Genomic DNA, 26,793 nt, shown 5'->3' with positions numbered 1-26,793 from the left:
CTATAACCCACTTTTATTTTTTGCAGCCAAAGTCTTTACCAAAATTAATTGCTCCTCAAGCAGTAACATTCTGGAGTCCAGATGTTCCTATGGCATTGTAAACAAAACAAGGAACCTGTAGGAAAGGCTTGAACCAGACAACACAATACAATGGCAGTTACATTCATCAGGAGCAGTCATTGTGTACTGCCCCCATAATACAATGGCCACATAACATTATTCAAACAGATTATATCTGGTCCTTTTCAATAAGATGCATCATGTTATACAGGTCCTATTCGTTAAATCTAGTATGTGGGCATTCACACTTGAAGGATTCCTGAATCATCTTCCTTTCTCAAGAACCTAAATAGTTAATTTCCTTTTCAGGATGGGGTGGAGAGTACCCAGTGTAGATGACTTCAAACATACCCTCTGTACTTGAAAAATAAGCAGCGAGTGCACGAAGTGAACTAGAGGACTCTTTGAACAGTTTGCTCACTGGGAATGGAAGTGGTAGGCAATTCCCATTACCATAACCCAGGCAGAGAAAAGACAATATTGCAGGGAGTTACAAAGTTAATAAGCTTAAAGAGACAGGTCTAGAAACAAAGTTGAAAACTAGGTCCCACCTCTTGGCAGAGGTCTACAAAATTGAAACAGCCAGAATAGAGGTCAACTGCCAAACTCAAAATTACATTGGACCTAGGTCCAAGCATGTAAAGTCAGTCTCTACCCTTGGTGATAATTCATTCTCCTTCTTCAACAGGCTTCAGTTTATGAATTGTGATTTCACAATCCAAATCAATTCTGATATGGCCTCAGCTGTCAGAGGGGATAATGCACATTCACAAAGCTGCTGTCTCAACCAAAGCAGGTTATATCACTGATACCATGTCCTTGAGGATGGAAAAACCCTTCATCATGGACAACTGAAGAGCTGTACTTCAATACACACAAATGAAGATTGATGCTTTGGTACAGTGAACACTTAGTAGGACTAAGAGAGCTTTGCCTCTCAGCGTGCTAATGCCTCCAAATATGCTTGAGTTCTCACTCAGATATCCTAGCCCCCCGGCAGAGATAATTCACCACCGTAGGGAGCACTCAAGAGTTTGGTGAAGACTGATGCCCACCATATAACTGATGAGGAAACACTTGGGACAACAGTTGCTGGAAGGCACTACCTGGATGCCAGGTATAAGAATACATGCTCATATATCCAGGACTCATCGCCTATCACTATTGGGTTGCAGAGGCGCAAGCAACTGCTGTTGAAGCTCCACGCCTCCAACCCCCAGAGCCACCATTCCATTGGGCACGATGTATGTCCATGCTGTGGTCAGCAGGATGGTAGTAATACAATCATAAAGTGAGTTGCGATAGCTAGTTGAGATATCCTTTCTGGGGGCGGGGGGGCGGAGAAGAGAAGTATGCAGGGTTAAGATGGCTCTAAGATTACAAACCAGGCAATAAAGATTTGGAACCATGGCAGGATCACGGAGATTCAGTAATGATACCTGCACTAGACAGGTCCACAGTACTGCAGGGCTCGGTTTATGATTGACAAGCCAATCTAGCTCACAAATGGAATCTGGAGGGGTAAAAGTGTCATTGGGAGCTGAGATTGTCCCCACTCAGCGACAGATAACCCTGCATGTCAGTGCATTAACAGGCAGTGTGGTCCTAGCTGGACAAGCAGGGGAAGCTTAATCTGCACTGATAAGCTGTGCAGTTTTAGCTGTTAAATTCCAATTCCACCCATGTGTACACATTTGGTAGGGGGGAGGCCTTAAATTTTGGCTCTGCCAACATGTACCTGAATTCAACATGTACCTGAATTCTCTGGATTAGCTAAGTAAAGCATGTTCCTATGAGGAAGCAGTGTCCCCTCAATAATCTGGCAAATAGAAATTATATAGACTCCTCAGTAGCTTGGCTCAGAGCCTAAACAAGGTGATGGATTTTTGCACGTGCCTAATCAAAAATAAAATCCAAGTAATTACCTCACCACTAATTATATAAGAGTAACTTCCAAACAATCAAATCTACTTTTTTAAAATTCTCACTTTCAAACTAACAGAATACTGGACACTCCTACTACTGTTAAGATTCACTTCTATAACAGAATCAGGGAATGACTTACTTTCATTCTTTTGTTTTTTTCCTTTTGTCTTCTTCTGAATGACACCTGTAAGAAGTAGATTTCAATTGTAATGTGTATGTTTAACAGACGTCATGTACGATTTAAAAGCAGCAACTTACTGTAGCTTCACGGAATACAATTCTATTAGGGCTCATTCACACTATAACTGCAGCATTAGTGTGGAGCAAAAGCAGAAAATGCTGGAAATACTTTCAAAAGGTCATCGACCTGAAGCTTTAACTCTGTTTCTTTCTCCACAGATGCTGTCTGACCTGCTGAGTATTTCCAGCATTTTCTGTTTTTAATTCAGGTTTCCAGCATCTGCAGTATTTTGCTTTTGAATAGCGTAGAGTAGTTATACTCGAACTTCAACTTCACTCCAATATTGCAGTTATAGCATAAATGCAAGCCTGAATCCAGAGTTGGGAGCAATGAGGAATAAGACATCCTGGAGGAAATAGTCTCAACCAACTTCGGAGTCAGTTCAAGCCTGGACACTTGATTTACATTCCACACATTTAGCATCTATGAATCCAAGTGGACAGCAAACTTGATTGACGAAAGCATCGTTAAAATAAATCCCCCATTAAACAATTTGATTGTTTCATGCAGCCTTTAACAAGCTTCAAGTATGCTTTTATTTTTGAATGTCAACTACTGAACAAAGTGTGCTTACTTTGCAATTTTATGTAAAAATGGCAATACCTGAATAATTTATCTGTAATAGATCAAATGTAGCTTTGTATTTTACAGTAAACAGACTATTAAGTAGCACATCTTTAACATATAACAAAGATTGCACAAACAGAGACTGCCTACATCATCGTCTCTTCTCTTCTTGAAGATGTTATCCTCAGCTTCTCCAACTGCAATCATAATCATTTGCACTCGTTCTAAGTTGACAAAACCATTCTCTGTAAGGTATCCCTAAAAAGAAACAAAATCTTTGCATTTTATCTGAATTTTGTTTTTGCAATGAAATGTATTGGTCGTCAATACATTTTGCTTTACTTACCGCGGTCTTGTGTACTACATTCTTGTAAATGCCAACCAGTCGATCAATTGCACCCTCCCTGGGAAATAAATACACAGTACTCCATTCAATTTCAAGAATGATGCTAAAAATCAAAATTTTAACTCCAGTTTTGAGCTCACATTAAACATTTTGTCAAACAATTTTGCAGAATTGCTTGCATTTCACAATATTGTTACATTTTTTGAGACAACCCAACCCACGAAAATACTGAACTGTACACAGCACGTGGAAACACAGTATATAACAAATGTGCACACCTTCCACAAAATTTTCTTTGTGCAAATATTAAAAATTCCACAGTATCTTGTGAATTATGCAATATCCACTAGCAGCAAATATCGCAATTAAAAATAAATTTGCATCATCTTGAATTTTTTTGGAATATTAACTGCCAATAGCACAGAAGCTCTCAAAGTTTTGAAAGTATTTTACATAAGAGTTTGTTTCTATATGGCTTCTGTCCCAACAAATCTAAATACAATCTATAGTTTAAAAGTTCAGTTTAATTCCAGAAACATTCTGTTCCAGAGATGAACGAAAGTTAAATTGATATTCCACAGTTATAAACACATTGCTGCAAACAATGTTTACAGTTTAGAATCTTGATCATTGAGCTATTATCTTATTTTAATGAAAGTAAAGTTAGGAGAATGCAGTGAAACCCATTAAGACCTAGTTATCACTCAGAAAAACAAGCTAGTGTGATTGTACTGCAAACCCAAGTCTCTGCTCCTTTAGGTTGTCCAGCTCCCAGCACAAACCCTCCCCCACAAAGTTTGCATGGAATAAGTCAGCACTGACAGTGCTATCTCCTTAGAGTAATAAGCACAACAATGGAAGACATTTGAAATTACAAGATTTCTTGATATTAGATATAAATTCAGCTCCACCAGTCTGCTCTGCAACTCCTCTAAGCCAACATTCCAGCGGTTATCAGAATTTCAAAAATATTTTTAAAATGAAAAATAGATGTTTGATTTTTCGGAAAGTGAATGGTGAAACTCAAAATTGTCTACAAATTTGAAGTGAAAACATTATGCAGAAGTCTACAAAAAAAATACTGCTAATCCTGAAATGATTGATTTCTTCAAGAAATCAATCTCAACAGCAAAAAAAGTCAAAAGATACTGCAATAACTAATTGAATTAGCATACCTAATTTCCAGCGACGGCAGATGAGGCAGGAAATCATTTCCCACAAAGAAACACATAAAAACCCAGTCATCAATGCTCCTCTCGAAATCGAATGTAAAGGGCAAGCTCGCCATAGTTAATTCTCTTTCCAAGTACTGGATAAAAACATTTTTAAAAACACATCTTTAGTTGCACTATATGGCAAATAATCAAACATTTTATCAAAGGTAAATATTTTGGAGATCAACCTACCTCACGCAAAACAGCTAATCGGATAAATATGAACTCCACATCTATGCCACTTGGAGCATTACCTGCAAATTGATCAAACTGAAGGGAAAATAAGGAAAGCATCAGTTTGATCCTGAAAATCCACTTTTCTTATCCAATCAACAATTTTCCAACTAAGACCAAGCTTATTCTGGCTACTATTAAACTTATCCACTTGATGAAATATCTCCATTGTGTAGCAGCAAGCCTTCCCTTAATTTGCACATACGGGTACAACTGCACGTAGAAATGTTTTTTACAACCCTTCGACATGCAAGATATAAAGTACAGATCTGTTCCAACTCTCAGATTACAGAGTTGCTTACATCTCAAATCTTCCCCTATTTGATCAATAAAAGAGGTCCCATATTTAAAGTATCTACACTGATAGCAACTTCCAGTTATTTTCACACTGATGATTTAGGACATGTAAAAAAAATAGCAACATTTCCGCTTCTGGTACTGTACCTCTCCTTGTTTTTCTCTTGGCAAACCCTGGCATTCTTTGATTTCATGACCAAGCTGACTGCAAAGAGCACATGGCCTAGGCTGGTTTGGCTTGAACTCTTCTCTGATGATAGTGAAGTTTGGTTCATGAGTTGCCAATCCCAACATGATAAGATCAGCTGTCAGAAGAAAACAGGTTTAGTACCATATCATTAGGCATTTATATTTTCAGGTTGCGATCATAATTGCAGTCAAGATTCTGAAAAACAAATATGATCCTTAACAGGATACATAATGATCAATGCTACTTTCCATTTGAGCTACACAATTTACAGCACAAAGACAATAAGAGCGCTACTCACCATCAGCTCCGCACAAACAATGATGAGTGTTTGGATCGTGGTTTGGCTGAGCTGTAAAGTAAAAACTAACAGTTATAATAAGACTGCTGCCAATCCTCCCCTCAGTCCCCCCAAAATGTAGCACGTGTACCTCGTTGTCGTCTTATGTAATCCATGATCTTGTGTTCACCCTCACCAGGAACACTTGCATCTGACAAAATCACCTGATGAATTTTTAAAAAGCAGTTCAATTATTATGTTGTGACAGAAACTAGATTTCCATATTGATGGCGTTATAAAGATTACCAATCCACATAAGGTTGTTCATTGAATAGATGGAAATTCTTTCTTTACCTGTAATTCTCTTACAGTATGATATCTAGCCTGCGACACAGTTTTTATTCTGAAACACTGCACAATTCAATCCCGTGGCAGCAGCTGAATCCTACAAATTAACGTGTATTAAACAAAACTTGGTGCCACCATTTAGTAGAAAACTAGCTGGATCACAAAACATGTAGTGCCAGCTCACTAAGTAATTCTAATTGTTTAAAAATTTAGTCAAGTCTAGGGACAGTACAAAAATATGTGAATAAGTGCTGGAATCATGGCAAGGAAGGACAACCAAAAAAGGCAAAGAAACTATTCTGATTCAAGGTCATATGTTTAGGTGGGATGTGGTAGTTGACAGCAAGTTCAATCTAATTGCAACAAAATTCCCTCTATAAAAGGTGAAACTGGCTTATTTAGAAGTAGCCACTTGCTTATGGAGGATCCGTTTGATGAGACTATATGATGTAATGGAAAATATATTATTGTGCTGGTATATGCAGGGGGGCACAAGAAATGCAGTTTTTATAGGGGATTCGATAGTCAGGGTGGTACACAGGCGTTTCTGCAACCGTCGACATGAGTCCCATATGATGCCAGGGTAAAGGACATCACAGAGGGTGCAGAATATTTTGAGGGGGGTGGGGGAGGAAGAGCATCAGCCAGAAATCGTGGTCCATGTGGGAACCAATGACATAGGAAGGAAAAGGGTTAAGGACCTGCAGTCAGAGTTTCAGGTGTGAGGGAGGAAATTAAAAATCAGGACCTCCAGTGCCACTCACTAGTGAGTATAGGAATAGTAGGATAAGACAGGTTAATGAGTGGCTGGAGAAATGGTGCAGGAGAGAGGGCTTCGGATTCCTAGGGCAGGAAGGATCTGTTCAAGATGGACAGGCTGCACCTCAACAAAACTGAGACCAATGTCCTCGCGGGGAGTTTTTTAAAAATTCGTTCATGGGATGTGGGCGTCGCTGGCAAAGCCAGCACTTATTGCCTATCCCTAACTGCCCTTGAGAAGGTGGTGGTGAGCCGCCTTCTTGAACCGCTGCAGTCGGTGTGGTGATGGTTCTCCCACAGTGCTGTTAGGTAGGGAGTTCTAGGATTTTGACCCAGCGACAATGAAAGAACGGCGATATATTTCCAAGTCGGGATGGTGTGTGACTTGGAGGGGAACGTGCAGGTGGTGTTGTTCCCATGTGCCTGCTGCCCTTGTCCTTCTAGGTGGTAGAGGTCGGGGGTTTGAGAGGTACTGTCGAAGAAGCCACGGCGAGTTACTGCAGTGCATCCTGTAGATGGTACACACTGCAGCCACGGTGCGCCGGTGGTGAATGTTTAGGGTGGTGGATGGGGTACTAATCAAGCGGGCTGCTTTGTCCTGGATGGTGTCGAGTTTCTTGAGTGTTGTTGGAGCTGCACTCATCCAGGCAAGTGGAGAGTATTCCATCACACTCCTGACTTGTGCCTTGTAGATGGTGGAAAGGCTTTGAGGAGTCAGGAGGTGAGTCACTCGCCGCAGAATACCCGGCCTCTGACCTGCTCTTGTAGCCACTGTATTTATGCGGCTGGTCCAGTTAAGTTTCTGGTCAATGGTGACCCCCAGGATGTTGATGGTGGGGGATGTGGCGATGATAATGCCATTGAATGTCAAGCGGAGGTGGTTAGACTCTCTCTTGTTGGAGATGGTCATTGCCTGGCACTTGTCTGGTGCGAATGTAACTCGTGCCGTGGGGGAGGGTTTAAACTAATTTGGCTGGGGGATGGAGAGCAGGATGAAACATTAGAGGAGAAACAAGGTGCACAAAGGACTGGAAGAGACCAATAGTGCTAGAGTAAAGAATAATTCAGAAATAGGAGGGATCAGGCAGGGGGGCAAATGCGAGGCAGTCTAAGGTGAGATTGGAGTGCATGTGCATAAATGCACATAGCGTGGTAAATAAGGTTGATGAGCTGCAAGCACAAGTTGCCACAAAGGGCTAAGATATAGTGGCAATAACAGAAACCTGGCTCAAAGAAGGGAAGGATTGGGTGCATATTATTGCTGGCTACAAGGTATTCAGGAAAGATAGGGAAGGAAAGAAAGAGATGAAATTCTGGCCATGTTACCCGATGCATCATTCACCTGTGAGATACATGTGTGTGCAGCATATTGGCTGAGACTGCAGTGCAAACCTAGAATGAGTCAGTGGCATAAAGGTTGAGGGCAATGCAGTTCCCATGTTTTACGTTGGTTCCAAATGTCCTTTCAGTAGATGGCACAGCTCAATAACTGTCTCCTTATTATTGCACAGCTTGTAGAGACAGCTGTTTCCTGTCATTGCTGGACAAGCGTGCCACGGCCTGCATATATGGTTGGCATAATGGTGGGTGCTGGCAGTCCAACTCCAGTGCCTATTGATTTCCAATACCTTGTTTCATCTGGTACCATTTTTACCATGAAATATTTTATTTAGGAAGCTTTAATAGCAACCCAATTCAGACTTTTTAATTTGAATTGCTGACTTGCGTGAGATCTTGCAGCTTATTGTTAGATGCCTTGATGCTCTGTGACCTGCATGTAAAGTCTGTATTGCAAGAGCCCCTTTCCATGACCTTTTTTAAAAAAAAACTTCCTGTTCTGCTGAACTCTTGTAAATATTTCTGATACAGCCCACTCTTTGGTGATTAAAAAAAAACAATTGTAAACAATTTTACAACACCAAGTTATAGTCCAGCAATTTTATTTTAAATTCACAAGCTTTCGGAGGCTTCCCCCTTCGTCAGGTGAACGAGGCTTCCCCCTTCACCTGACGAAGGGGGAAGCCTCCGAAAGCTTGTGAATTTAAAATAAAATTGCTGGACTATAACTTGGTGTTGTAAAATTGTTTACAATTGTCAACCCCAGTCCATCACCGGCATCTCCACATCATAAAAAAAAACAGGCAGCCAAGTTTATTGTCAGTGGAGAAAAAATATTAACAGGAAGCGGGGTATGATCTCTATTTTGAAAAGAATGGAGAAATTTAACGAGGAGTTTTGTGCAAAACAAGGATAGGAAGAATCAGAGAACGATTCAACTGAAGAAACCACAAGCTAAACGTAATGCTGAACATTAGTATGTTCACACTTAGTTGATTTACGGAACAGTCTAGCACCTAGTGGAGTAGATGCTTCAGCAGTTGAAGAATTCAAAAGAGAAATAGATTCATTCCTGATTCAGTAAAGAGTACAATAATGCAAAATGCAACAGGAATAAAACGAAAGATTGTCAGATAATATCCAGAAATCTAACCTGCATGACAAAACAAACAAAATGGGCTGAATGGTTTTCTCTCATTCGCATACTATTAGAAATACTCTTAAGATTTAAAATGAGCCAACACTTACCGTTAAGTTTTTCCATCCAGGATCACTGTTTAAGCGATCAGCAACATAGTACCTAAGGCACCGTGCTAGGTTGTCCATGAATTCTGTTCCCTTGAATAAATCAAAATGAACAATTCAATACTAAAATCTTAAAACTATAAACGAACACAACCTCAACTGGATTTTCGCATGTCCATTCTCAAATGTTTAATACTTACTGGAGTAATGCAGTTGCTGTCAAACCGTTCTTTAACTTCTTCTGCAGGTAGGTATCTACCTGCAAAAATGGGAATGCCAGTTTCACATTATTTAGAGTGGAGAATAAGCACGGAAACTGTTCAGAGATAACCTTAGTATTCACTCCTTTAAATGCCACTGAATTCACATATAATTTACAGTTACATTATTTGATATTCAGCCAAAAGTTTAGCATGTGTAACTTCCCAAAAGTACAGTTTGATCAACTGTTGCTTCCAGCAATAGGTTGGACAGGGAAAAGGGGAGAGAAATAAATGGCACCATCATAACACAAATATGTTGTACCTTTAGACAGCACTTCTTCCCTCACTTTCTTTTTCTCCTCGACCAGCTCCATTCCTTCTTTGGATGCACGAAAGCGTCTGGATCTCTGCTGGTTCATTTTGGCACGAGGAGCCTACAATAACCAGTATACTTGTTACTTGTATACTTAGGACTTAAACTAGATTTAATTCTACTATTCTGTATATAAAGCTCTGGGTATATTTTATAATATTCATACTGTTGCTGTGTGCTATCTTTATTTATGATTACTGGCCTGCATTTTTGGCTGTAATTATCCATTAATGATTGTTGCTTTGTTCTGTTTTAGAATACATTATTCCTCGGATACAGTTTTACTTGTATTTAGTATTGCTATGGATTGCCTTCATTATGAATTGCATAAGTTATTATTGCTATCCAAGTGGAGCAAAGTCCTTGATTTGGAAAATCTGCTTGTGCACAAGGGATGGGAAAGCCAGGAGGAGAACAAGGATAGAAGTCAGGAGACAATGAGATTCCAGCCAAAATAAACATAGTCAGGTGATCTGTGTACGTTATGCTTTTCCTTCTGGTGACAATTAACCTGAAACCACAGCAGTAATAAAAAAATATAGTTTATTCAGGGCAGTCACACATTTAGCTCCAAACAGTCTTCAGCAATTGTTAACCAGAATGTCCCATCCAAACCAGTCTGCTAAACATTGCCTACTAGTCCACTTTATTACTGCGCAGACCAAATTTATATATTTCAACTACTGAGATTTCAGAATTAAACAGCAATGCTTCACGCTAGAAAAAGAGCACATCCAAGAGAAATTTTGAGTCATAAAAAATGGCTTAATTATCAAAGGCTGCAAAACAGGTCAAGTGTGTGCGGCACCCATTAAATCTCACTGTAAGCACTGAAAACTTAATAGGCCTCCAAGCTCACAGACAGGGATAAATCTATCCAGGGATTAATCTATCCAGGGATTTCAAAGATAAATAGGTAGACTTACAACTTTTCTTTGCATATTACAAATTTAATTTTCAGACATTTAGAGCCAGCAGCTTGAACGGTTGCTGCCAAAAGAAGTAGGATCAAAAATCTGCTGAGTTTTGTACTAAAAACATGCAAGAACAGATCGGACAATTCTTTTGTTATCAAAAAAATACCAATGCCACAACAAGCAAGAATCCCTATCCTCACTATACATTACCATCTGTGTGCTAGGTTAAAGACCTGCATAATTAACATATAAAAACTCAAAATTAATACTTAAAGGATATTATGGAGTAAATTAATACAACTACATACTCAATTTTCTTGAATTTGTAGCATTGCTTCTGTGCCAGAGCAAAAATGTTTACAAGTGAACATGAAGTATGCGAGTTAGACTTCATTTAAAAACTGAATTAACTGATAAGCCCAATCAAGTTAATTTTTGCCGTCAATATACTTCCGTGGCGATATGTGGCCCACTAAAATATATACACTAAACGTCCACTTGTTTTGTGCTCTTAATTTGTTATACGCCGCAAAAATCTGTAAAATTCAGTTTGTCATTTTTCCTTAAAGTGTAGACCAATCTGTAATTAACAGAACCTGTGAATCTTCAATACTTTTGTCAGATTACCAAGTATACATTTTAGTTAATAATACAACTATGCTACTGTAGAACTGTATGCAATAAACATTTCACTGGAACAGGAATTGTGCGCTTGCAAAATCTAAAATTTTGGCTGAACCTCCACTTCCCAGCTCGCTTTATAACAGCAATAATTATATTTTTGTGGGCCATCTATCTCCATAAAAATATATTTGCTGCAAAAATAACCAATTCTATAGTATATTCTAAAATACCTCTTGCTACACAAAGATAGGTTCTTGGTAGCACTTATCAAAATGAATCCAAATCAACACATATTAGGAAAGATTTAATGTACTCCAGCATTCCTTTTCAACACCATAAGCAATCATTCGCCCAACAAGCTTTAATGTTTATATTAAAACACAGTCAAGCACCGTTACATAAGACATATACAAAATATCTGTTTCAGAACAGTCAACCTCATAATAACAAACAGCAATTTACCATGCTAAAAGTTCGTTATAAAATGCAAGCCTGACTGCATCTTGTTTCCGAATTGAAATGATGTCACTAGTTATACGCAGAATGGGTTACACATTGCAAAAAGACAAGGTACTAACACAAAACTTTTTGTTTTAAAGTTAACAATGCAGCATGAGGGACCTTTAAATCTGTACTTAATTGTCACAGGTTCATTGAAATAGAGTACTTATTAAGGCAAAGTTAACCGTAATAAACATGTGTAAGTTGAGAATGATCTGGTGTGAAAATTTAAAAAGCACATCAATATTACATCCCCACCAAATCCAAACAATTTGGACCTGAAATAAAACCAGCAATAGTGAATTGTTTTTACTGTTTTATTTCATAGAATTCAGAATGTTAAGCCCACTGACGATTGCAGCAATAAGTGCCATCTTCCAATTTGATCGTTTACACAATACAGAATTAATTAGAAATGGCTACTTTCTATTTAGAAGAAAGTGGAACATGTTCAGAAATATTTGTAATGAAAACCAACACAGAATATTGGCCAGCTTTCAGTCAGCAATCCAAAGGAATACATCAAAGTGATAGGAACACACAACAACAAAAAAAACCACCTGGCTGGTCCCAGCCCTCAGAGAAACGCATAGCAGAGGGAAAATACATGAAGGGAGCACATGCCAAATACATGTGATTTCAGACATTACTACATTACACTCAAAGCTCACGCAACCAGCATCTTGAACCAGGAAAAATGGGTACTTACAACTCCATCAATCGCCATATAAAGCAGGCGCCTTGGTCTAACAATGTTAAACAATCGATCAATATATTCAAATATGGCCACCATCATTTCATCCTCATTCTTGGGAGCTGCCCTACAAGGTACATTCAAAACAAGAATTAGAATTTTGTACAAATTGATAGAGACAGAAAAGTTATAATAAAAGAGAAATATTACTTGTTTTCAGGATGTGTGCACGGATGAATAATGCCGTTCATGTCCAAGTATAGATTATCAAACTCCACATCATTCGGATTAGGTTTGCTGCCATCCACAGGAGCTGTAACTCCATTGACTTCTTTAGCCTGCACAGGGTTAAATAGAGAAAAGTCACGAATACTGACAGAAGGTTTTGCAAATCAATTCCGTCATAGCTATCCCTTAAAATTTAGTGTAGGAAAGGAACTGCTAAAAGTTAAATTTCAACTTCACATCAACACAGACTATGTAGCATGGCTCCGGTGCAAATGCAACCAAAGTACACTTAGTCAACAGATGATAGACTACCTCTACCAAAAATTCGCACACCACTTGAGCTTTTCAGTTGGTGTGATACAACTGCAGTCGCTGTGAAGTTATGGTGAATCATAGAAAGGTTACAGCGCGGAAGGAGGCCATTCGGCCCATCGAGTCCGTGCCGGCTCTACGTAAGAGCAATCCAGCTAGTCCCACTCCCCCGCCTTATCCCCATAGCCCTGCAAATTTATTCCCTTCAAGTACTTATCCAGTTCCCTTTTGAAAGCCACGATTGAATCTGCCTCCACCATCCCGCCATCCCCCCCATCCTGGCAGTGCATTTCAGATCCTAACTACTCGATGTGTAAAAAAGTTTTTCCTCATGTCACCTTTGGTTCTTTTGCCAATCATCTTAAATCTATGTCCTCTGGTTCTTGACCCTTCCGCCAATGGGAACAGTTTCTCTATCTACTCTGTCTAGGCCCTACGCGATTTTAAATACCTCTATCAGATCTCCTCTCAATCTTCTCTGTTCCAAGAAGAACAACCCCAGCTTTTCCAGTCTATCCACATACCTGAAGTCCCTCATCCCTGGAATCATTCTAGTAAATCTCTTCTGCACCCTCTCTAAGGCCTTCACGTCTTCCCTTAAGTGCGGTGCCCAGAACTGGATACAATACTCCAGTTGTGGTCGAACCAGTGTTTTATAAAGGTTCATCATAACCTCCTTGCTTTTGTATTCTATGCCTCTATTTATAAAACCCAGGATCCCGTATGCTTTTTTAAGCTGCTTTCTCAACCTGCCCTGCCACCTTCAATGATTTGTGTACATATACCCCCAGATCTCTCTGCTCCTGTACCCCTTTTAGAATTGTGCCCTCTAGTTTATATTGCCTCGCCTCTTTCTTCCTACCGAAATGTATCACTTCGCATTTTTCTGCGTTAACTTTCATTTGCCACGTGTCCGCCCATTTCACCAGCCTGTATATATCCTCTTGAAGTCTATCACTATTGTCTTCACTGTTCACTACCCTTCCAAGTTTTGTCATCTGCAAATTTTGAAATTGTGCCCTGTATACCCAAGTCCAAGTCATTAATATGTATCAAGGAAAGCAGTGGTCCTAGGGGCACACCACTGTACACCTCCCTCCAGTCCAAAAAACAACTGTTCACCACTACTCTCTGCTTCCTGTTACTTAGCCAATTTTGGCATATGGAACTACAGCAGGTAGATGGAGTTAAGATACAGGTCAGCCACGATCTAACTGAATGGTGGAACAGACTCGAGGGATTGAGTGGCCTGTTCCTGTTCCTATGGAAGTGGCATAAATTTGCCCACAATTAAGTCCAACGGAAAGGTCAGTAAATCTCCCACACCGCTGTTCACAATAAATCAGAGGAAGTGTGGTTTTATAAGAATGGGGCAATATCATGTAAAATAAAATGTAGGTATATGTCCTTTTAAACTTAGATGGTGTAATTGCTCTGCATTCTTAAAATGAATAGTGGACTCAAAGAAAGAACTTGCATTTAAATAGAGTCTTTCACGACCTCAGGGCGTCTCAAAGCACCTATGAAGTACTTTAAGCGTAGTCACTCTTGCAACGTAGGACATGCGGTAGCCAAGGTCCAACAAACAGCAATGAGATACATGACCAGATAATCTGTTTTTGTGATGCTGGTTGAGGGACACCCAGGACACCAGGGAAAAATCCCCCTGCTCTTATTCGAAATAGTGCCAGGGGATCTTGTACGTCCTCCTGAGAGGGCAGACGGGGCTTGGGTTTAACATCTCATCTGAAAGACAGCACCTCCGACAGTGTAGTGCTCCCTCAGTGCCGCACTGGAATGCCAGCCTAGATTATATGCTCAAGTCTCTGGAATGGTTCTTGAACCCACAATCTTCTGACTCGGGCAAGCGTGCTACCAACTGAGCCATGGCTGACACCAACAACTCATGTGCAGACTCAATTATGTTGTTACAGACATTGTGGAACTTGTATGTTGTTGGAGAATGGGAGCGGAAACATAGCATTTTAAGATTGCTTTGCATTTGTAAGAAAGGCAGCCAAGCACAGCAGGGTAAAACAGCATAATCACTGTTTAAAAAGTTTAAACCCTCCTATATTGACACCTACATTGCAGCTGTTTTTTTTAAACTAGATCTCCATGGTGCCCAGGCCAATATTTTATCCCTCAACCAACATCACAAAAACAGATTATCTGGGCATGTATCTCAATGCTGTTTGTTGGAACTTGGCTGCCACGTTTCCTACATTACAACAGTGACTACACTTAGAGTACTTCATAAATTCATAACTCCATAATTCTATGTTCAATATTATTAATTCAAATGCTGTAAAGCATTAAGTATCAGTTATCCAAATTATTCATGTGAACAGGAATGTTCCACTTACAGTTTAAACAGCATTCTACTGCGTCTACAATGAACTCGTGCCAAACCATAGAATCACAGCGCAGAGCCTACCATGCAGTCCATCATGCCTGTGCCAGCATTAGCTCCAGTTACTATACCTCAATTTAGTGATTTTAAACTAAGAAATATGGGCTTTAAACTACTTTAAACAATTTGTTTTGGCAGCTCTAAGAATTCCGTGCCACTAGCACATAACCCAATTTGCTCAGGCCAATTTGGATTTTCCAGTATCAAAGAAATTTTGATATAACAGTTTGGCTTGGGCATTACAATGATCCAACCAGGTCAAACCACGACACAGCGACTTCTAATCGACCTTAAAACCAACTGATGGCTGATTTAAAACTTTATGTTAAGAACTTGTATTTATATATCACCTTTCATGACCTCAGGATGCCCCAAAGCACTTTGTAGCCAATGAAGCACATCTTGAAGAGTCGTCACTGTTGTAATGTGGGGAAGCGTGGCAACCAATTTGCACACATTAACATCACACAAACAGCAATGAGATAAATGACCAGATTATCTCTTTTGGTGGTGTTGACTATTGCTAGAAACAGCGCATGAGGAGCTAATAACCCATGGGCATACTGGGTATTTTTCCAAAGAAAAACATATTGGATTCAAAAACCAAGACAATTCATACGTGAAGATTACAAATTTAAATTGATAAGTCAAACTAGTGGGATAACAGGAAGTCTAAGGTATTAATTACTTAAATGGCCAGAGCCATCATATTCATTCATAGACTTATTTCCCATTGTCGAAGATTGGTTATCCATAGAATCATAGACATTTACAGCACAGGAGGCCATTGGGCCCATCGTGTCTGTGCTGGATCTTTGCGAGATCAATTCAACACTAATCCCATTACCCTCCTCTCTCCACATAGTCTTGTAAATATTTATCCAATTTTCCTTCAAAGGATACAATGGACTCTGCCTTAACCATTCCCTGCTCCAATAGTTTGTTCATAGAACGGTTACAGCACAAAAGGAGGCGATTCGGCACATTGAGTCTGTGCCAGCTCTATGCAAGAGCAATGCAGCTAGCCCCACTCCCCCACCCTATCCCCGTAGCCCTGCAAATTATTTTCCCTTCAAGTACTTATCCAGTTCCCTTTTCAAAGCCATGATTGATTTGCCTCAACCACCCCCTCTGGCAATGCATTCCTGATCCTAACCACTCGCTGAATAAAAAAAGCTTTTCCTCATGTCACCTTTGTTTCTTTTGCCAATCATCTTAAATCTATGTCCTCTGGTTCTTGACCCTTCCGCCAAGGGCAACAGTTTCTCTCTATCTATTATGTCTAGACCCTTCATGATTTTAAATACCTCTATCAAATCTTCTCTGTTCCAATGAGAACAACCCCAGCTTCTCCAGTTTATCTGCGTAACTAAAGTCCCTCATCCCTGGAATCATGCTAGTAAATCTTTTCTGCACCCTCTCTAAGGCCTTCACATCTTTCCTAAAGTGTGATGCCCAGAAATGGATACAATACTCCAGTTGTGGTTAAACCAGTGTTTTAGAAAGGTCCATCATGACTTCCTTGCTTTTGTATGCTATGTCTCTATTTATAAAGCCCAGGATCCCATATGCTTTCTTAACTGCTTTCTCAACCTGCCCTGCCACCTTCAATGATTTGTGGACATATACCTCCAGATCACTCTAGTTGAATTGTGCCCTCTAGTTTATATTGCTGCTCTTCATTCTTCCTACCGAAATGTATCGCTTTGCATTTTTCTGCATTAAATTTCATTTGCCATGTGTTCGCCCATTTCACCAACCTGTCTATATCCTCTTGAATTCTATCACTATCCTCTTCACTGTTCACTATACTTCCAAGTTTTGTGTCATCTGCAAATTTGGAAATTGTGTCCTGTACACCCAAGTCCAAGTCATTAAAATATATCAAGAAAAGCATTGGTCCTAGTACCGACCCCTGGGGAATGCCGCTGTACACCTCCCTCCAGTCCGAAAAATAACCGGTCACCACTATTCTCTGCTTCCTGTTACTTAGCCGATTTTGTACTAATGCCCCCTTTTTTCCATGGGCTTCAATCTTAATGACAAGTCTATTATGTGGCACTTTATCAAACGCCTTTTGAAAGTCCATATATACCACATCAACCGCATTGCCCTCATCGACCCTCTCCGTTACCTCATCAAAAAACTCTATCAAGTTAAACACGATTTGCCTTTAACAAATCCGAGTGGGCTTTCCCTAATCAATGCACACTTGTCCAAGTGACTGCTAATTCTGTCCTGGATTATCGTTTCTAAAAGTTTCCCCACCACCGAGGTTAAACTGACTGGCCTGTAGTTGCTGGGTTTATCCTTACACCCTTTTTTGAACAAGGGTGTAACATTTGCAATTCTCCAGTCCTCTGGGAGCACCCCCATATCTAAGGACGTTTGGAAGATTATGGCCAGTACCTCTGCAATTTCCATCCTTACTTCCATCAGCAACCTAGGATGCATCCCATCCGGACCGGGTGACTTATCTACTTTAAGTACAGCCAGCCTTTCTAGTACTTCTTCTATCAATTTTTAGCCCACTCAGTATCTTAACTACACCCTCCTTTACTGAGACTCTGGCAGCATCTTCTTCCTTGGTGAAGACAGATGCAAAGTACTCATTTAGCACCTCGGCCACATCCTCTGCCTCCATGAGTAGATCTCCTTTTTGGTCCCTTATCAGCCCCATTCCTCCTCTTACTATCCGTTTACTTTTTACATGCCTATAGAAAACTTCTGGATTCCCGTTTATGTTTGCCGCCAGTCTATTCTGATACCCTCCCTGTGCCCCTCTTATTTCCTTTTTCACTTCCCCTCTGAACTTTCTGTATTCAGCCTGGTTCTCACTTATGTTATCAACCTGACATCTGTCATACGCCTCTTTTTTCTGCTTCATCTTACTCTATCTCTTTTGTCATCCAGGAAGCTCTGGCTTTAGTTGCCCTACCTGTCTCCCTCGTGGTAACGTACCTAGACTGTACCTGAACTATCTCCTCCTTAAAGGCCTCCCATTGTTCAATTACAGTTTTGTCTGCCAATCTTTGATTCCAATTTATCCGAGCCAGATCTGTTCTCATCCCACTGAAATTGGCCCTCCTCCAATTGAGTATTTTTACTTTAGAGTGGTCCATGTCCTTTTCTATAGCTATTCTAAACCTTATGATACTATGATCACTGTTCCCTAAATGTTCCCCCACTGACACTTGCTCCACTTGGCCCGCCTCATTCCCCAGAACCAAGTCCAGCAATGCCTCCTTTCTCATTGGGCCGAAAATGTACTGTCAAGAAAGTTCTCCTGAACACACTTCAAAAATTCCTTCCCCTTTTCATCCCTCATATTATTACTATCCCAGTCTATATTAGGATAGTTGAAGTCCCCGTTATCACAACTCTATGGCCTTTGTTGTGTAAAGAAATATCTCTTAACATCTCTCCTCTCTTAGTAATCAAAGGCCATTAGCTGCAAAGTACTAAGTCCAGTCAACCCCACCCTGTTATAATGCAGACTGTGGATCACTGCCCACCAGTTGTGCAATCAGAGATGCTAAGTTAGTACAAAAACCTAAACTACATTAGAAAGATTGATGAACGGTATGAAATGGTTAACGTTTCAGTACAAGTCAGAATTCCGAACGAAGATTCAATAAAAACATTTTACTGAATTTAATATGCACAGAAGACCCAGTGCAACACATTCGCTTCCACTTTATCGCGTGACTCAAATGCTCTCTTAGAACATAAGAAATAGGAGGAGTAGGTCATATGGCCCTTTGAGCCTGCTCTGCTATTCAATAAGATTTTGGCTGATCTTTGACCTCATCTCCACTTTCCCGTCCAATCCCCATATCCCTTGATTCCACGAGAGTCCAAAAATCTATCCATCTTAGCCTTGAATATACTCAATGACTGAGCATCCACAGCCCTCTGGGGTAGAGAATTCCAAAGAGTCAAGAGTGAAGAAATGTCTCCTCATCTCAGTCCTAAATGGCCGACCCCTTATCCTGAGGCTATGACTCCTAGTTCTAGACTCTCCAGCCAGGGGGAACAGCTTCTCAGCATATACCCTATCAAGCCCCCTCAGAATCTTATATGTTTTAATGAGATCACCTCTCATTCTTCTAAACTCCAGTGAGTATAAGCCCATTCTACTCAATCTCTCCTCATAGGACAACCCTCTCATCCCAGGAATCAACCTAGTGAACCTTCGTTGCACCGCCTCTAAGGCAAGTATATCCTTCCTTAGGTAAGGAGACCAAAACTGTACACGGTACTCCAAGTATGGTCTCTCCAAAGACCTGTACAATTGCAGCAAGACTTCCTTATTCCTGTACTCCAACCTCCTTGCAATAAAGGCCAGCATACCATTTGCCTTCCTAATTGCTTGCCTTATTGCATGTTAACTTTCTGTGTTTTGTGTACAGGGACACTCAAATCGCTCTGAACACCAACATTTAATAGTTTTTCACCATTTAAAAAAAATTCTGTTTTTCTGTTCTTCCTATCAAAGTGAATAACCTCACATTATACTCCATCTGCCACCTTCTTGCCCAGTCACTTAACCTGTCTATATCCCTTTGCAGACTCACTGTGTCCTCCTCACAGCTTACTTTCCCAACTAGCTTTGTATCATCAGCAAACTTGGGTACATTGCACTCGGTCCCTTCATCTAAGTCATTAATATAGATTGTAAACAGCTGAGGCCTCAGCACTGATCCTTGCGGCACCCCACTAGTTACAGCCTGCCAACCTGAAAATGACCCATTTGTTCCTACTCTCTATTTTCTGTCCCTTAACCATCCTCTATCCATGCTAATATATTACCCTCAACCCCTAGTCTTGTGTAACAACCTTTCGTGTAGCACCTCATGAAATGCCTTTTGAAAATTCAAATATACTACATCCACTGGTTCCCCTTTATCTACCCTGCTAGTTACATCCTCAAAAAACTCTTAATAGATGTGTCAAACACAATTTCCCTTTCATAAAACTATGTTAACTCTTCCTAATCATATTATGATTTTCTAAGTGCCCTGTTACCGCATCCTTAATAATGGATTCCAGCATTTTCCTGATGACTGATGTCAGGCTAACTGGCCTGTAAATCTGTTTTCTCTCTCCCTCCTATCTTGAAAAGCAGTGTTACATTTGCTACCTTCCAATCCACTGGGACAGTTCTAGAATCTAGGGAATTTTGGAAGATCACAACCAATGCATCCATCCTAACCCCAGGCCATTAGGTCCAGGGGATTTGTCAGCTTTTAGTCACATTAATTCCAGTATTTTTTTTCTTTACCAGAATTTAATGCTTTAATTTTCTCAATCTCATTAAACCCTTGGTTCCTCACTATTTCTGGTATGTTTTTTGTGTCTTCAAGACAGATACAAAATATTTGTTAAACGTCACTGCCATTTCCTTATTCCCCATTATAATTTCTCCTGTCTCAGTCTCTAAGGGACCCACGCATATTTTTGCTACTCTCTTCCTTTATACATACTTGTAGAGGCTCTTACAATCTGTTTTTTTTTTACATTTCTTGCTAGTTTATATCTCTTGCTCTTTATTTTTTTTTAAAAAATTATCCAAACACAAACCCCTGAAGAGTGAAGATTTATCGTCTTTCGAGCTAGAAAACAAAACAATTCGCCCTAAAAGTCGCCAGCCCGGATCAGTACAAAGTGTAAATCAGCTGCTTCAGGCCTAGTCAAAGAAACAAGGCCTTGCAAACAGGACGCGCAACACGCACCTTCTCCTCCACGCAGTGCACTACGATGGACGGATACTTCCGACTCAACCAGCGGAAAAACGCCGGCACTCCCATCTTCGCCGATTTGTGATCACAGATGGAGGTGAGGGAAATGCGGGGCTGTTTTTTTTTTTTTGTTTTGTTGTTGTCAATGAGGCTGGGGAGGGCGGGGGGGGATACAGGGGAGGTGGGTGAGTGGTGGGGGGGGGGAAGGAGGAAGAGCTTTGACGAACCCGGGTCCTCACCGCCTCCTCTCACGCTGCTGAGCGGACAAGGAGCGCGCGGAACGCTGGGACAACACCCCACGAGGGTTCCTCCACCAATAGCAAAAGGCGAGTGTTGTTTGAGCCCGAGGCCTCCCGACAGCTGGTCGCATGAAGCGCATTCTGCTGCTGCGGGGGGAGGGGGCGGCACCGAGGACGGATCTCACGGTGAGCCACTGACTGAGTGCGCTGCAGCCTACGCAGCAATCAAGCTCTCAAAAAAAAACGAATAGGAGAAAATCAAGGGATTTTAATGCCAATTCTTCCAAATTTTTCTCCCCTCCCGGATAAATATTAAAGTATTCCACACACACACACACACACACACACTTTTAACATTGTTTTGTGCTCAAGGTGTTAGCCCTGGGGAATTGGACTTCTTCCCATTTCAAGCAATTTTAACCCCAAAGAACGGGCGGGCGGGCGGGCTGGAGGTTAAAGTGGCAGCTTTTTCGAGCGCGACCGCAACCCCGACTCCAACGCGCCCGCTTTCGGGTTTAAACGTGGGCGCAGAGCGCAGCCGGAACCTGGAATTTCTGGCGGGCCGATCGTCAAAGAGGCAATTTACCTACTTGAAATACTTGAGGTACGTAATTTTTTTTATTGATTCTGAACCTGAAACTAATTTTACTTCACCTGCACGGGTTTCCCATAGCTTCTGAATCTTACCATTGAAACGGAGGTGAGGTGCAGCCGAAGTTGATTTGGCCCTTTAAACCAGCGATTGACACCTATCAGTAACAGTTCAGGGATTGCAGTGGTCTTTCAGTTCTCTCAGGTGAACGTTTGGCTGAGAATTCTTTGTGTTGAGTCTCTATTCACTCTTGCAGTCATCACTCAATTAAATTAAATATTCAGAAAATAATCAATTGTTAACGTCCTGCATCAATCTTGAGTATTTGCACAAGCTTATATTTTTAAGAATGATGACAAAATCTGAAATATTGGAATATTCTGCAGTCAAGTTACTTGAAAGAATCATAAAAATTTTGTAACAACTTGGCTATTTTGCTAATATAAATTATAGCACTCTAAATATGTTTCCAATTCTCATCCAATCTTTACCTTTGTGTGGTTCATCTCTTCCCTTTTTCTGGCTTTCCATCTTTGGCAATAGAATCATAGAATGGTTACAGCACAGTAGGAAGTATTTATCCAATTCCCTTTTGAAAGCCACGATTAAATCTGTCTTCACCACCCCCTCAGGCAGTCCATTCCAGATCTTAACCACTCGGTGTGTAAAAATGTTTTTCCTCATGTCGCCTTTGGTTCTTTCGCCAATCACCTTAAATCTATGTCCTCTGGTTTTTGACCCTTCCATCAATGGGAACAGTTTCTCTCTATCTACTCTGTCTAGACCCTTCATGATTTTAAATACCTCTATCAAATCTCATCTCAACCTTCTCTATTCTAAGGAGAACAACTCCAGCTTCTCCAGTCTATCCACGTAACTGAAGTCCTTCATCCCTGGAAACATTCTAGTAAATATTCTCTGCAACCTCTCTAAGGCCTTCACATCCTACCAAAGTGCGGTGCCAAAACTGGACACAGTTGTGGCTGAACCAGTGCTTTATAAAGGTTCATCATAACTTTTATTTTATTCGTTCATGGGATGTGGACGTTGCTGGCGAGGCCAGCATTTATTGCCCATCCTTAATTGCCCTTGAGAAGGTGGTGGTGAGCCGCCTTCTTGAACCGCTGCAGTCCGTTTGGTGAGGGTTCTCCCACAGTGCTGTTCGGTAGGGAGTTCCAGGATTTTGACCCAGCGACGATGAAGGAACGGTGATATGCTTCCAAGTTGGGATGGTGTGTGACTTGGAGGGGAACGTGCAGGTGGTGTTGTTCCCATGTACCTGCTGCTCTTGTCCTTCTAGGTTGCTTCTCTCCTGCTTGCCCTGGTATATGTTCCTTATTCTTGGCCTGAATCTGGAGCCAGCTCTTCATGTCCTCTTCCCCGTGCAGCCTCAACACAAACCAGCTTGTACTGCAATGGGTGCGATATACTGGTGGCTTCCATTGACTCCTTGCTCAACTTCAGTACGTTGGCTGCAGGTCTTTTCTTGTTTAATGTTGGTATATGTTGTCTGCAGGCTTCTCCCCACCAATATACGGTCGGTAATGAAAAACCTAAAGTTGTTTGTAAACATAAGGAAGTGTAGAGTACCTTAAAATACAGCAAGATGTGTAACCTGCAAAGAGTAAACGTCCGTGGAAATCCAGGATGGTGGAGAAACACACAGAATCAACAGTAGAATCCTAAGAGCAATAGGTGACCACAAAGCATGAAACACAGAAGCCAACCAATAATGATTGATAAAGTTTGTTAGCAAATCTACTTGAATTACACTTGTGGCTGGCAACGGGAGTACTTGTCCTGCAAATAGCTCGGCAAACTTCCAACCTGCCGAGGAAACTATCAATCAGACTTGTTGCTGAGTTCTTGAGAAGCACCAAGACACCCCATCCAGAAATCGGATAAATCTCAAGTTCCTCCCACATTGTCCCTTCCCCCACTCGTCCCCCTCTCCCCCTCACCTGCTTCTCTCCTCCTTCACCTCACCTTCTCTCCCTCTCCCCTCCTCTTTCATTTTCCCTCGCTCCTCTCCCTTACCCACCCCTCCCCTGTCCTCACCCTCTATCCACCCTCTCTCCCCTCCCCATTCCCCCCCCTTCACAGTCTCTCCCTTCCCTACCCTTCCTCTCCCCCTCACTCAGTCTGCCTTCATTGTTCTCACCCTCCCTTTCTCTCACCCCTCCCCTTCTCTCACCCCTCCCCTCCCTGTCTTGGTTCAATTATATCCTTTGGTTTACCTGAAAAGTTTCAACGGTTTTGACACCCCATGTGCAATGCCATGGGAGGTCAATGAGCAAAAACTGCAGCGGATGAAAAGAAATCTCTCCTTTGCAGCACCACCATTGCATCACTTTCTACATCCCCTGGTAGAATAATAAACATGGCCCCCACTCATCTGAGCAAAAATTGGGAAGCAAGCCAATAAACATATATCCTAGAACAAGTCTTCAAAAAGTGACCATGAGCCCAAATGCATCCACACAGCATAGGACCGCAAACGCATCGCAGAAATTCCAAGTTAGGACAACAAACCTTCTCCTCCCACCACTGAGCAGAAATTCTGGCATAGGATCGCAAACTCACATTCAACCCCAACCACCTCCATCTCAGAAATTGCTGGTTATTATTTAAACCAACATTCAACCCGAGCCCCCCCCCCCACCGGACCGGTGGCCGAGATGCCCCCGCCCCGTGGTGTCTCGGAACCCCGCCCCCTCACCATTTCAGACTTACCTGGTATCCGCTCGCCAGCTGCTTTCCCTCCCGACATGCAGCCAACCTGTCAATCTGGGTGGTGGTCACGTGTGAAACCTGGAAGCAAAAGTAATTGCCTTCAATTGAGTTAGAATTGCAGATTCCAATGCGCTCACTTTACTTCTGGTTTTCCCACGCAAAAATATACCCACCCGCTGGGTTCCCAGCTCCAAGTAAAAATCATGCCCTTAGTGTCAGAATCAAATGCTCCAGGTGGGGTACAACACAACCAATGCATGATAAAGTTCCCTGTAGTCTGCTCCAACAATGTGCCTCACCCCAACCTCAGAAGAGCATCTCCAACTGCACCAGTATAACACTTTTTCCATACCATTTTTCTGATTGAATTACCAATTAGTCCTAAATCAAGGGCAGTTTTGTGCTGTAGAGCCATTAAGAACTAGGGGTAAATTTTAACCTGGAGCCGGGAAGAGGGTCCGGGGTTAAATCCTGATGGAAAACCCAGAAGTACGGGTTTTCCGGACATCCTTATGATTTCGACTTAAGGACGTCTTTTATTTTTCTTGCCGGTTTCCTACCTGTCAAGCCAGCCTGATTGACAGGCTAGCCGTCAGTCAGATGGGAGAAGGGCCAGGAACGGATGCGAGCAGGTAAGTCTTAGATGAGGGGGTGCCGGGGTCAGAGGTCAGTCATTGGGGTCGGGGGTCGCTGCAGGTGGGTTTGTTGGGCCCGGTGGAAGCACTCCTGCTCCTCCGTGCAGGTCCGTTGGGGGCAGGGAGGCTCGTAAAATGGGGGAATCCCGGAGCGGGTCCGGAGCCCGGCTCCAACCCGCCCACTTCCAGGTTCCCCAATGACGCGTTCGGGTGCGTGCGCAGCTCCCGCATGCAGGACTCCCACCAGCAATTAAAGCCGGCGGGATGACAATTCACATACTCATTTAGATAGCTGAGGTGCTTGACAGACCTCATTGACAGGAGATTTTGGCAGGGGTGCAATTTTCAAGTATCCTCAGCGTGTTTCCCGTGCTGTGGGAAACATTCCCTGTTGGAGCAGATGTGTTTCAGCCAGCAGCCAGTGGGAGATGCAAAGGATTCTTTGACAGTTGGGGGGAATATCTCATTTATTGCAGCAGGGCACTCTGTCACTTCAGACAAAGTTTTGGCTGCAACACCTTTGTCTTTCCACTCAAAAATTATTCATTTATACCCTAAAGTCTGCTGTGCAAACACATTTATCTACTTTGTGGACCCCCTCAAACTCACACCGTCAGGATGGGGGGGCGCCATAGCTGCATTCATCACTTCATCCAAGGACGAGCAACATCACCAGCCTCGCCAGGCACGCCGTCCACCTCCGCCACGTGGAGCTCCACAACACAGTGTTGCGCCACACGCACCTGCACAACAGCACGGAGGGCAACAACAGAGAGAGCGGCGTCACAGGAGGCACTACACTCGCCGCAGGGTCTACAGAATGAGGCTCAGCTTCCTGGACCTCTCTGAGGAGCAGTGCATACGGAGGCTCAGACTCAGTCACCAGGTAGTCACAGACATCTGCAGCCTCCTTCATGCCGAGCTGCTCCCGGCTGGCCTTGCAGCATCTTCTCACCTGTCGCTGTCAAAGTCACCACTGCCCTCAACCTCGTCGCCTCCAGATCCTTCCAGGGTGCCACCAGGGACATCGCCGGGGTCTCTCAGTCGTCTGCACACAAGTGCAGAAGGCAGGTCACCAACGGCTTGTTTTGCAGGGCCTTGCACGATATCACCTTCCTCATGGATAACCTCAGCCAGACGGAGAGGGCAGTCGAATTCCACGCTGTGGCTGGCTTCCCACGGGTGCAGGGTGTGATCGATTGCACCCATATAGCAATATGAGCACCTCCACACAAGCCAGGACTGTTCATCAACAGGAAGGGCTATCACTCCATCAACACTCAGCTCATTTGTGACCACTGCAAGAGAGTCCTTCACATGTGTGTCAGACACCCTGGCAGCTGCCATGATTCTTTCATTCTCCGGGAGTCCAACATCCCGCCCCTCTTCCACACACCCAACACCTGCAAGGGCTGGCTCCTCGGGGACAAGGGATACCCCCTGCACACGTGGTTCATGACACCTATGAGGAACCCCACCACCGAGCAACAGCGTCGATATAACGACAACCACATCGCTACCAGGTCTACAATTGAGCATGCTATAG

At 42.2% G+C, this 26,793-nt stretch overlaps 1 protein-coding gene across 3 annotated transcripts in view; it reads right to left on the bottom strand.

Annotated features, from left to right (window-relative positions):
* Positions 1-21,304, bottom strand: part of xrn2 (5'-3' exoribonuclease 2) — a 100,205-nt gene extending 78,901 nt beyond the window's left edge. Inside the window, exons 1-14 of one of the 3 annotated variants that reach the window (XM_067989410.1) lie at positions 21,043-21,304; positions 12,565-12,692; positions 12,370-12,481; positions 9,568-9,679; positions 9,243-9,301; positions 9,046-9,135; positions 5,504-5,576; positions 5,374-5,424; positions 5,033-5,190; positions 4,547-4,624; positions 4,316-4,449; positions 3,141-3,198; positions 2,945-3,052; positions 2,126-2,170 (exon numbers count right to left, since the gene is read on the bottom strand). In XM_067989410.1, the coding sequence (XP_067845511.1) occupies positions 2,126-2,170; positions 2,945-3,052; positions 3,141-3,198; positions 4,316-4,449; positions 4,547-4,624; positions 5,033-5,190; positions 5,374-5,424; positions 5,504-5,576; positions 9,046-9,135; positions 9,243-9,301; positions 9,568-9,679; positions 12,370-12,481; positions 12,565-12,692; positions 21,043-21,117 (1,281 nt within the window). In that variant the 5' untranslated portion in view covers positions 21,118-21,304. The remainder of the gene's footprint in view (positions 1-2,125; positions 2,171-2,944; positions 3,053-3,140; positions 3,199-4,315; positions 4,450-4,546; positions 4,625-5,032; positions 5,191-5,373; positions 5,425-5,503; positions 5,577-9,045; positions 9,136-9,242; positions 9,302-9,567; positions 9,680-12,369; positions 12,482-12,564; positions 12,693-21,042) is intronic. The other 2 variants (XM_067989408.1, XM_067989409.1) reach the window with 2 other exon arrangements.
* Positions 21,305-26,793: the final 5,489 nt, after the last annotated feature.

This window comes from Heptranchias perlo, chromosome 8 (genome assembly GCF_035084215.1).
Source record: "Heptranchias perlo isolate sHepPer1 chromosome 8, sHepPer1.hap1, whole genome shotgun sequence".
NCBI lineage: Eukaryota > Metazoa > Chordata > Chondrichthyes > Hexanchiformes > Hexanchidae > Heptranchias > Heptranchias perlo.
This window is presented reverse-complemented; position numbering and strand designations above follow the sequence as displayed.